This window comes from Melozone crissalis, unplaced genomic scaffold, assembly GCF_028551555.1.
Source record: "Melozone crissalis strain CALT ecotype California unplaced genomic scaffold, PUWL_Pcris_2 ptg000214l_1, whole genome shotgun sequence".
NCBI classification, from domain to species: Eukaryota; Metazoa; Chordata; class Aves; order Passeriformes; family Passerellidae; genus Melozone; species Melozone crissalis.
The window spans coordinates 131,801-144,407 of NW_026535977.1; the positions used below are offsets into that span (position 1 = coordinate 131,801).

General features: G+C 38.1%; 1 protein-coding gene across 1 annotated transcript in view; it reads right to left on the reverse strand.

Annotated features, from left to right (window-relative positions):
* LOC128949280 (inositol polyphosphate 4-phosphatase type II-like) overlaps nucleotides 1–12,607 on the reverse strand; it is a gene marked incomplete at its 5' end in the record, with an annotated part of 125,004 nt that overhangs the window by 31,688 nt on the left and 80,709 nt on the right. The window contains 4 exons of the mRNA XM_054294139.1: nucleotides 1,170–1,310; nucleotides 2,998–3,115; nucleotides 4,031–4,155; nucleotides 5,025–5,196. Coding sequence (XP_054150114.1) covers nucleotides 1,170–1,310; nucleotides 2,998–3,115; nucleotides 4,031–4,155; nucleotides 5,025–5,196 — 556 coding nt within the window. The remainder of the gene's footprint in view (nucleotides 1–1,169; nucleotides 1,311–2,997; nucleotides 3,116–4,030; nucleotides 4,156–5,024; nucleotides 5,197–12,607) is intronic.

Here is a 12,607-nt window from a genome sequence, read left to right on the forward strand (position 1 = left end):
GCTTCTTGCTTACCACATCATGTCTTACCTCTTATTTTTTGAGTGTCCCACTCAGAACTGTCATGACTGATTTTGTTGGTTTTGCACATTATGAGTTTGGCCACGTCACTCCTCTCAGCACTTTTCTCTTTATGTCATCAGAATAACCTATTTTCATTTTCAAGAAGTTTCCAAGTTCTCTAACCAGCTATCCAGCTCTTTCACAGTAAAATGCCAGATTTTACTGTCTTTAGATTCAGTCTATGTCTCCCATTTCAACTTTCTGCCTAAATTTTCTCACATACCACCACTCAACTTGGAGAAGTGTCCCATAAACATTCACAAAGCTACCTAATGACATTCTTTAGTAGACTTCTTTAAAAGACTGGGTTTACTTGGCTGTCTACAGTGAACAGGAGATAAAATCCTGTGGTGTTTAACTTCTTGCCTATTACCCAGGTTAAGGATTTTCACTGTATCCCTCCATTACTCCAGCTACAGCTTTGCTATAAGCTTTTGGCTTAGAGCAAATGCAACCTCAAGATAAGCATTAGGTATTTTGGACGCTCTGTTAATAAAAGCAGCTAAAAGAAAAGAAGTTTTAACAAAATAGCTGTCTGTATTGACATCTTGACTTCTACTTTGCAGTTTTAGCCCTGCACAAATGTGGTAATTTAACATGACTGACAGATACCCTTCTCTTGGAAGAGAAAATTAATACGTTGGTGAATCCATGACTATTTTTATACTAATTAATTAGTTTCCAGCAATCTGTTGCAGAGGAGTACTAATTTCTCTAGCTTATCACTTGTTTGGTCTCTTCAAACCCATCTTCAAGATGTAAGAATTTTGAATTTTCAAACTTGTGTGAGAATTTCAGAGTACTGCATACAACCAAAATTCTGCATCTGAAATAGAAATCCATTTTGCACCTGTATCCAAGAGAAACATGGCACCAACTCTGTGAAACGGAGCCCTGCTTATGATCTTATCTTCATCTGGACTTTTTCACTGTTCTACATTGCTTCATAGCTTGTGTTTATTTCCTTTAATACCTTTGAAAATACACACTGAGTCAATGTGAGATTGTCTAAGAGCAAATAACAAAGAAGATTTGTTTCTAATCCTGAGAGATAGCCTGTACCAGCATGGATTACTTGGACAGAAAATGCAACGTGACTTTTCCTTACCTCTCTGCCAGTGTTTGCTGCTCATTGATTCCAACATTAAAGAGCACTGGATACATGCGAAGCAGCTTTCCCTCTTTAATCTCTTGTGGCAGCAGCTGAAACATCTTTGCTGGGAGCTGGACCTCTATAATGTAATGTTCACTAGCAACAATGAAAACAAGAGTGAGGATGGGGTTCTTGAATGTCAGGAAAAGTTTCTTCAGCCAGAGAATGGTTGAGCAGGTTGAACTGGCTCCCCTGGGAAGTGTCACAGCACCAAGCCTCACAGAGTTCAAGAAGCATCTGAACTCTCAGGCACGGGGTGTGATTCTTGGGAAGCCCTGTGCAAGGCCAGGAGTTGCACTTGATGATGCATATGGGTCCCTTCTAACTCAAAATATTCTGTGATTCTGTAAAGAATGTTCCAAAAGCGCCTCTAATAAAAGAATGGCCTCTAATAAAAGCATGTGAGCTCCTGAACAGAATTTCACCTCCCCTGGGTGGCTGGTGTCTACCACCCACACCAGATGATCAGTGCACTGCTAGACAGTGCCACACACTTTGGATTGATTTGTTTGTGCACACAGAATGTCAGGTTTAAGCACTTTCCTAGAAAAAACAATTACAAGTAAATATGCTGACTCTTCAAGATAAGAATTTGTAGTTTGATTTTTCTGTCTTGCATTTCTACAGTCTTTCACTCTCATTTATTGAGCCATACCATATAACAACCAAAATAAAAATGGAGGGTTTCTAAAAAAATTATTAGAAAATAACTAGATTTTCACCTTTTCATCTTTTCTTTTTACGGTTCACTTCCAATGCTGTTTGATAGGAGCAGTCTTATCACAGCTCTAAGAGGAATGGCACTCCTCCACATAAACCTTGTAGATTTTATTTTTAAAATTTTTTTAATTTTAATTATTCCCATTGTATTGCCTATCATATTCCAGCCTTCCTGTTATTTATTCAATCCCTTCTCAGAAAGCCCATATGATGAGAGTGAATCATCCAGATTAATTAAGTAAATCAGTGGTGAAAGCCCCCTTCAGAGGAAACATATATTTTCTAAAAGTTCCTGCTTTTAGCTGAATTTAATTTACAGTCATCTTAAGAGCAATGATACTATTAAGGAAGTGATTTTTGCAAAATAAAACTATTTGGAGCTTCAGACTAGAATAATAATAAAGATGAAAAATCCATTCCAATCTTGTTAACCCTCAAATAGCCAAAATAAACGGAGTATTGCAGTATATGTCCTGACATTCAGCAGTACTCACGTGAGATTCATAAAGGATAAGTGATTTTGTGCAAGGATTTCTGAGACTGCCTATGTCCTGTGTGATTTTCAGCAGCTAAAAAAGGCTTCCATTTTTAAAAGTGACTACTAAGTTTTTAATACTAAGTGCCATCGGAGTTTTTTGGTTTCCATCTTAAAAACAATCAAGGCCTAACTCTTGGAACTGCAGTTTCATTTCTCATGCTGAAATACAAATTCAGGACATTCAAAAGCAAAGTTTCTCAGTTAGAGACCACATTTGTAAACAATGGCCTTGTCACTTGTCCAGGGTTCAGTATCCATGTGTGAATAATGCACCAGCAGCTCTGCACAACACAGACGCTGCTCAGATTAATCTGTATTAGTAACTGGAACTTCAGCTTTTTATCAGGAGAGTAACCCAGAGCCTACTGGCTTTTAGAATCCCTACTAACTCACCTTCTAAAAAGGAAAACAATGCACTTTCAATAAAACAGAACTCAGCAACAAGAAAACCATTAGACGGGTTTCATGGGCTACAGATTAAAACTGCAGCTCAGTTTCCTGGGCTCCAAGAAACAAAGTTCTTACCGCCTTCCACTTATAATAGGCAAAAAATCTTCTGACTTGGCTTCAATTACTCTAAACATTACTTTCTGCAAATCTGAAATGCCCACAGCCATGTCTTCGAGCATCCCTGCTTCTTCACCTACATGAAAAGATTAAAGAGACTATTAACAGAGTTGGCAGATCAGTCACTGTATAGGTCAGGGCAAAGCAATATATTTTCCAGTCTGTGCATCTAAAAATCACAGTTCTAAATCCACATTACAGTAACCTACATAAAACCAGACTCATTTCTTGAACTGCTGACAATTCTGTGCCCTAAATGGTAACCATGAGTATTAAGCAATTCTGAAAATCAGCCTGCTCTATATAGACATAAAATAACCTCAGAAAAGCCATTTTTGTCTATTCTGAAAGTTTTCAAAAGGCTTTCCTGCTGATGGAGGACAAAGGTTTTGAGAATAAAAACAAGCATCATGTAAAATGAAGAAGACAGCTATCTCCAAATGAGCAACTGCATAATAAAGCTGCACAAATGCTAAATTCCTCTACTTTAGTCAAAATCTCTGATTCAGGGAATGATTCCAATAGATCTAGTTCAAAGTTTGAAAGATAAGGCAATTTCTCCCTCCAAATTTCCTTTTTAATACATATCAAATAATGGCATGTGTAACAAACTATGAAACTCTTTTCAGGCTATCTTCACATTATCAGCACTGGGGATCAGGGCCGAGGCTGATAAAAGCAGTAAGTGTTTAAATCTTCCGTTTGCATTAGTTTTATAAACCTGCTATTTTGGGTCAGGTCTGCATGGAACAATAAGCAGGCCGTGTTCTCTGAGGAACTCAGAATGAAACAGATTAATAACTTTTGCTGCAGAATTAACAACACAGTGTCAATGACTTCAGCTGTGCTATTATGTGCAAGTCTACTGTCTTGTAAGGACAAGATTTGATTCAGCAAGCCAAATAAGAGGCTTGCTGAGGTTAAAATAAGAACTTCCTGGGTAACTTCTGGGCAGGGAACATAAGAAACTTTGTCCAAGAGCAATACTTACTGTATGTGCTAAGGAGTCCTTCATACTGCACCAGCAATCCAACAGTGTGAAGCTGTTGTAAAAATCCTTGATCATGTAAACCTGTGTGCAATTTGATTGCAAAACCACAGACCAATCCAGCGAGTTGTAAAGATAATTAAAACATGTGCAAGAGTGTTACAAGACAAACAGATACAAGACATTTCAACTGTTACAAGACAAACAGTTAAAATGAGGCTTGCCATCATTATACACAACAGAGGTAGCACCTACATATTTGAGAAATCAGCATAGGTATTTCTGTTTAGTGACTAAGTACATGATTTCATAATAATGTATTTTGATGGGTTTTTTGGGGGTGTATAAAGTAGTGAAATATTCTGTTAAGGTATATTAGATAAGCTTAATTTGTTTTGTATCATTGTGTGTTATTTACACTGACATAAATAAGACCAGAACCTCACTTGTCAGGCTTCAAACATGCAAGACTGTGAATTAAACATGTGAATTCTGATGGATTTGAAAGTGGTTCAACATCTAATGTAACTGAATCTCCTAGGCAGCTGCCAACTTAAGAGAGAAATTAAGTGAAATGTTTAGAAAAAAATCTATCTGAAAAAAACATGATATACAGGAGAAGACATAAAGAGCTTCAGTTATTTGCCAAGAAAAGACAGTTCTAAGGAAAGACATGCTAATAGTATTTAAACACTTAAAACACTGCCACAAACTGAAAACAAATTGTCTTCTCCCTATTTCCAAGGTGACCAGGAGAAAAAAATCTCCCTGGCTTGGATGCTGCCTAGCCAGTACCATGGATTTCTACTTCCTATTTAATTTCTTACCACATTATAAATTATTTAGGTGAATATAATGGAAAATAAATGAAAAAGCTGTATCAAATTGTAAGGGAAAAAAAAAAAACCAATGAGAAAGAAACCCACAAACACTGGCATGAAGAGTATGCTTATAATTAGAGCAAGAGAAGGAAGTGAGCGACACAAGACAACCTACTGCTTGGCTGAAGACGATGTCTCTCCTCAGGGTCAGCATCAGGCACTGGGGCAAGCCACAGGCAAGTTCCTGGAGCAGGACAAAGGCCATGGACTGCTTGGCCCTGGTCACCACCTCTGCCATGCAGTCCTTCAGCGTGACCACCAGCGGGTACAGCTGCTCGTACCAGTCACCTACAACACGACAGGTCATCTGCTCCAGACTGGAAAACTCGCAGTGAAAAACCCTTCTTCACTAGGAAGGATGGCAGGAGCAGCTGTGCACATCACCCTTCCCTTTAAAACAACCCCTGCAGCTCTCCCCAGACCACTGTGGGACCACAAATGCCACTGGAGAACATACTTATAAGCAGGATTCCATCTTACCACTGGGAATGGGGTTAAATCCCTGGCCTGAATCCAACTGCACTCTGAAACAATGGCCTTTTCCAACAGTCCCAGCATCCCTGTAAAACTGGTATTCAAGTGTCACAAACAGAGTACACAGGGAAACACATAAAACCTCATTTAGCACACAGAGATTAATACAGTGGCGATGGAGTCTCCTTTCAGGACTCAGAACTGGCTATGTAAGAAATGAAATAGCATCAAAAATGCAAAACCAGAGAGAATAACCAAATATTTAAGAAAAGGTGGGTGCTGGAGGGTAAAACACAATAACAAATAGGTATCTGGAAGGGTATCACCTACTTAATCTACAGGCTGGAAATATAAAAAGCTTCAGACCATATTCCTTTTTTTTTAGATTCTGTGTTGTTCTCTTTAAACATTTAGACATTTTGAACTCATTTTAGCTATTTCTATCAGAGAGATGCAGAGTATTTTGAAACATGTTTTTCTCTATGAAAATACACGCTAGGCATATTAAAAAAAACACTCATGAAATGATTGAAAAATGTGATTCCTTAATACATTACAAATGAAACAGTGATAACTAGGAATGGAGGAGAATTGGAACACCTTACACAAACTTGCCCAATAATCCCAGCTACTCCTGAATTTTATATGATTTAATAAAATCAGACCTGCCTGGTAGTTGCATATGGCTTTGCCTACCCCTAAGTTGAGCAAATAATAAAAACAAATAAATAAATCCCCCTCCTTCAGAATCTACATCTCAGTTTGATTGTACAGTTTGAAATGAGGGAAATCAACACTCTAGAAGAATCTATATAAAAGTTGGGAATGCAACTGACAATGCAACAGTCTATAATTGGCTCATATTTTCTGTAGGTCAGTGTAATTAAGAATCAATGATAATTAAAATCTGTTGTAATTAGGTGCAAGACAGCAGCGTGTTGTTTCAGGTAACATTCTGAGTCAGGCCAGTAAAACCTCATTAGAACTGAGGAAGTTCTTGAGGCAGAAGACAGCTGCCTGTTGCCAGTCAATTTGGCTGAGCTCCAGAAAAACACACAAATTAATAAAACTGCAGCCAAGAAGACTGCAGAGAGCTTTGAAAGCTGGGAGAAATTAGAGAAAGCAAGGAGCAGGAAAGGGGAACAAGGACAGAGCATGCACAGAGAATCGGATGAGCTCTTTGTTAACTTTGTGGTCAGACAACATGAGTTTTACCACAGTCATACATATTTAACCATGAGTAACACAGACTGAGGAAGCATTCCCTGGAAAAAAGCAGTTCTGAAGCGAGTGTCATCCTGACAAAACAGACCATGAGCCACCCCCAGGCACAAGCTCCAGGTGATTTTATACATGTCATTGGCTAACAGAGTGATGACACGCTGTGTGCCAAACGCTGGTGTACACGTTTTAGAGAGGCTGCTGGAAAAATGGAGAGCTTGCAGCGCAGAGCTACCAAGATTTAATCTCCTTAAGCTGATGAAAAAGACTGAGCAGCAACTTGATTTCCCCTCTTCCTGAGGAGAAAATAACAAGAACTAACTGTGGTGTTTATTCCAGGGAATAAAAGCAAAAGAACAACCAGAGGCTGCTGCAAAACACAGACGAGTTTAGAAATAAGGTAGACAAAAAAGTGTAATGTACTGGAAGCCAGTGTAGACAGATCAGGCAATCTAAAGTCTCAGTCAAATTACAATCCTTTATTAATTTAAGCAATATACATATGCCAATAAAAGCATCAGCAGCAAAGTAAGCTCAAAGTCTAAAGTCTAAGAGTTCTCTTAGAGTGACTCAGTAAATCATATTGTATACATTTTAGAATAAGATATTTTTCAGAATACCTTTGTAGAATCACTTCAGGAAAGGAATAATACAAATTATTGCTTTTAACACATTCATGGACTCACACACATTGAGCCTTCGGATCTCAACTTTCTTTTAAATTAAAATCACAGCGGAAAATTGTTTGAAGAAGGGGTGAAGAATTAACTGAATGAGTGACCATCTAAAAAAAGGAGATTAGAAGCAAGAACAGAAGCGACAAGGAGACTCCGGGATGACTGTCAGGTTGCTAAAATGACATGGGCAGCCTGTCAGTTTGGAACACTTAGCATCCAGAAGAACTGTCAGAGTCTCCGGATAAAGCAAAGAAACTCAGCACAAAAATAGAGCTAGTCAGCCACGGGAAACTAAAACAAGGCATGAAAACCAAACATATTAAATTAAAAAATTAAAGGATGAAACTAAAAGGACAGTACCACCGCTATGCAGTTAGAATGAGATTAAAACAAAAGTGCATGTTCCACAAAGCACTGAGTAAATATTCCATGTTCATTGCCAAGAGAGTGATGGCAGCTCAGTCTGTGACAGGATTTGCCCTTTGGTTACTGGAAAACGCCCTTCAGCCCCATGTTCCTGTAATCAACAGGCTGTGCAGGCAAATGACCTGCTTAGCACCCAGCTAGTCAGTTCTGCGTGCTCATATCCAAGTTGCAATATGTCAAACCACATGTTAAATTTTATAAACTTTGGCAGAAAAGCAAGCTTCTGGTCTTTTCAAAGTCAGGCCCACTGAAATGCTCATTAAAATATGCTGGTAACCAAAAAGGATGCTTCAGCATAGTACTCCTATCTCCTTTAGCCCTAGCAACAGATTAAAAAAGCCAATTTTGTCACTGCTATTTGTGCCACCTAAAATCCATAAATTGCTTTAAGTCACTTCAAAACTTGAATGGTATGAAGTTAAAAAACCAAACCTTAAAGAAAAAGCAGAAGAATGCATAATGTTGTGCCCTTAAAGCAAAGGGGGGCACTACAGCCACACAAATGTAAGAAATACAAATATAAATGTGACGTATAAATGTAACAGCAGATACCCACGAGGTAACGTTTCACTTAAATTAATCACTCGCTACCTGATCATAAAAATATTCCATGACAGAATTGAAATAATTAGAGGTAAAAAAACATAAATGAGTTGTCTTTATATCACAAAGTGATCATTAGACAAACTCTGTTTTAATGAAAAAGGCAGGCAAATCAAACCAACCAACCAACACAGCAGCAGTAAATCCCTAAAATCAGCATGAAATAATTAACCCAGAATTTGATTTTACTGACTTAGGAAAGGAACAGTCTTTGAATTAATGTTTTTTTTTTTTTAAAAGGGAGGTTTAAAAAGACAGAAGATTGCACATATTCAACTTTGCACCATAAAAAGGTCAGTGCCTTATTTCTTTATTTTGCCACGCAGCTCTTGGAGCTCAGCTGAACTGCAGCTGAGGGCTAAGCTCTTTGAAAAAGGAGGAGGCTTTGTACTCATAATGCTGCAGCAGTTCTTGCAGGAACAATAAAAACCTGAATAAGATTTCCTGGTGTTCCTGCACTTGAAGGTAGCAGTTTGCTTTGCACAGTTTGGGTGTCCAGAAATTTGGAATTCTTGGGATTTATTATTCCACTGCAACCATCCAAGATTTTCTCCACTGTCACATGGATTAATAGCTAAACCCAAAACCATCCAATAATACCTACATGAGCATCTCAGCATGCTTAGTCAGAGTGAAAACAGAAAGAGAGGACAAAGGTAATAAAAGACAAAGCTAAGAAAATCTAATACACTTTAAGCATAGGGAGGTTCTGTGAATGCTGTGCAACTAAATATTCTTATATCTTGTTTTAGTTTGTTGATTCAGTTAAACAGTCTTTCCCTTACATATTTTTCAGCTTCTGTTTTTAGCCAAAGTACTTAGAGAAAGTACTGCTGAAGGGGATTGTCTTGTATTCCTGGGCTACATTCAGCCCAGATAAGGATCCTATCAAAAAGAAAAGGATGACACAGAAGAGAGGGGAAAAGGGGAAAAAAAAGCATAAGTAAAACTTTTGTAAATACAAGCTTCAAAGAAAAGGAAGGAAAAATGTGAGGAAGAGGAAGGAAAGAGAAAGCTTTTCACATGTGACTGCTCTAAATAAATTATGTCTGCTGCTCAAGGACACAGACCACAGAAAAATTTTTCATCTTCATGACTAAACAATATTTTATAATAAAAGCTTTTCTGAAGATTCCAATAAAACTAGAGCACGGCTTTATTTCCCACAGAACATAGCTTTATTTCCCACTTCTACCAGCCTGCATTGGAAGGGATGCAACGAAAGATGTAGTCCCCATCCCCAGGGCAATGAAAGTCCGAAATTTTGAATCTAAACTTATATAGTCCCCAACAGGTATGAGATAATACAAGAAAAATAAACCCACATGTGTCTGTAGCAATGTGAGTATGAACAGAGGTCTCCTGTAATTCCAGCTAGGAAATGTGGCAATGTTCCCCAGGTGCTCTTTGCAAACCTATGCTGAAGGTTATCAAGGGCCAGTTCACGGAGCTCATGATTCCATAATTCACTTAAAGGCAAAATCCAGGTGCAATCACACTGGCAACTCAAATTGTTTGTGATGCTAGGTGGATCCTGTGTGTATCAAATGGGGGAGTCCTCACGCAGAGGCAGCGAGGGAACGGCTGGGTGGGAGCTCTGACAGGAGGCACGAGCAGCAGACAGAAACAGCAGCCACATGCAGCAGCCAAGCACAGACATCTGTCGGGGCTGTGCCAGCACCAGAGCCAACGCTGTGTTCCACTGGCACCTCTAATGCTGCAGGACAGGCTTTCACATCACAACTCTCACGGAAAACGAAAAGGCAAAAGTGAAAAGAATTTAATGTTGTCACATATTTCTCCAAGGCAAACCAGACTAGAGTCAGAAGAACAACAAAAAAGCCCTCTCCTTAAAAATCCTTCTACTCTTCCTGATTTATCCTGCAGAGGATTCATAATCCTGCGACTGATGAAACCATAGCATGTTACCTTGGTAACTGTAACTCAAATTCAGTCTTTAGAATACACTCAAAGGTCAGACTGCATGAAAAGTTAAGGCTAAGGAAGGTATAATTCACATTGAAAGGCAGAGTACAGCAAAAAAAAGTGCTCCAGTATCTCCAATTACAAAGATTCCAAACAACAAATATAAACATGTTTGAAAAAAGAGAGTAAGACCACACAATGCTATAGTCACTGAGACTGCAAATATCAACCTACTTTAGGAAACTCTGAATATATGTTACAACAATATCTAAATTTATATGAAAATGCTATTGCATCAAAATATTGTCATAATATTTTCTATCATCTAAAATGAACAGATGTGCATTTTTTGAAAGGTCTTTCATTGCTATATGCTACAAAAAACCAGTCAGGTTCACTAAATAAGCAAAAATTTAATCTCATACTTCAAGGCTTATTTGTTATTATTTTGTTCAAAACTCTGCATTCTTTTTCTTACAAAAGCAGCCCAATTTCTCTGAGTATCAACTAAAGCAGTTTCAGACTTAAAGATCAACCTGTGCCATATATTTGCAGTATTAATGAAATACATTATGCTCAAATATGCTCAAATTATGTATAATATATAAGCAAGATGTGGCAAGCTTTTCATTTATGTCACGTTTGTGAATTTTAAGTAGTGCAAAAGTCTGTTATTTTAGAAATGTATCTATGGGCGTACACAGTGTGATTTTGTATCTAGGAAAATGCTGTGAACTCATAATCAGGCTTCAAGTTTAAAATGAAGCAGAATTAAAGCCAAATTTGTAACTGTAAACTTGGAATCTCAACCTCTGTGTAGTTGCTTCACAGTGCAGCCTTAGGGTTTCACGTTAAATTTCAGAGAGGGAGATGCAGAGAAAAACAAACATCTACGCCCACACTCTCATAGAGAAGTCAAGCATGAAAAATTCTGGCCCCAAAGTTTTGAAAATCATTAGGGAACCAACTTTGGCACACACCTGGAAAGCTCTTCAGAAAGCTCCATCTTTCAAGTTAGTCCTATAAAAGAAAGCAATTTTAAAACGTCTCCATCTCTATGTGACCTTGAAAGTCCTATAAACTGTCCAAGGCATTCCTAAAACGATGTCTTACTCAAAAAGGACATGAAAACACAGCAGTTTGCCCCACAGATCTCTGCAGCTCTCATGTGAGGGAGTGTTAGAGAACTTTCAGGACAGCTCAACAAAAGCACTGCTCTCACTGAAGGACACCTGTACTTATTCAAGAGAAATAGGGATGGCTCTGAAATGAAGAAAAAAGCAAGGATTTATTCCAGCATCATAGCAGTTGGATATTTTTTGTGTCTTTGGCCCACCAGCTCCAGAAGACAACCTCTCAGCTGGATGAAGCTCATCTAAAATTTTCTAACCATCACTATTATCATTATTGCTAAGCAAGAGCTACCTTTCATTCTACTTGATGACTTGATGGCTGCCTTATTACAGTACTTTAAATGATGCAACTTTGCTTTTTCCTTTTTTGTTTTTGGCTTGTGACCTAAAAGTTGTAACCAATATTTCATTTGCCTGTGCTGGTTAAATCCATAACACGGCGTATAGCAGAGGAGATACTCAGGGGGTTGAAGAGAGTGAAGGAAATTAGGGAAAAGTCTGTAAAAGTCTGTAAAAGGCCCACCATCTAAGGATTCTCCCAAGTTCAAAACTACACCTACCTAGCTGTTGAATATTTGTACTTTCTCTGAGGAAGGCGGGAAAGGTGTAGAAAGCTGTGTTGATATTTTTCACCTGCAAGCCTTCACTAGAGAGCAGAGATTATATCACCCTCCTGTCTAACATTACATGCCTGGTAGACAGAAACTTAGAGAACCAAACAGATAAGGAATAAGCTGCTCTCTGAACAAATCACACAAAATCAAGTCCAACACATCTTGCACTGAAAACAAGGATGCCAGGACTCCAGCATAAACCTCTCACACTGGTAAAATGCAGATGTTACAGCTGCATTAAAAATCAATACTACAACCAGAATTCACAGATCTCACCAGTACTACACAAATGACATAAAACTTTAAAAGTGATTTTAATTCTTGTTGTGTAAGAAATAAATTACAAGTGAGTACTGATAACTTTAAAAGTCTTTATATAAAATGATGTAATTAAATTCCGTGGAGAACATGTAAGGGAAGACACAGGATAAAATGCACAATGAAAAAAAAGAAAATTGAAACTATACAAAACTGTACAAAATAAAGCAGTTGTGTTGGTTTGTTGTTTTGTATGGGGAGTTGATTTATTTAGCCAAAGAGTGGCACAAAGGTTGGCTCTGATGTCCTTCCATTAGGACTACTACCACCATCACTAAGGATCTGTTTCATTTATTGCAACACACTT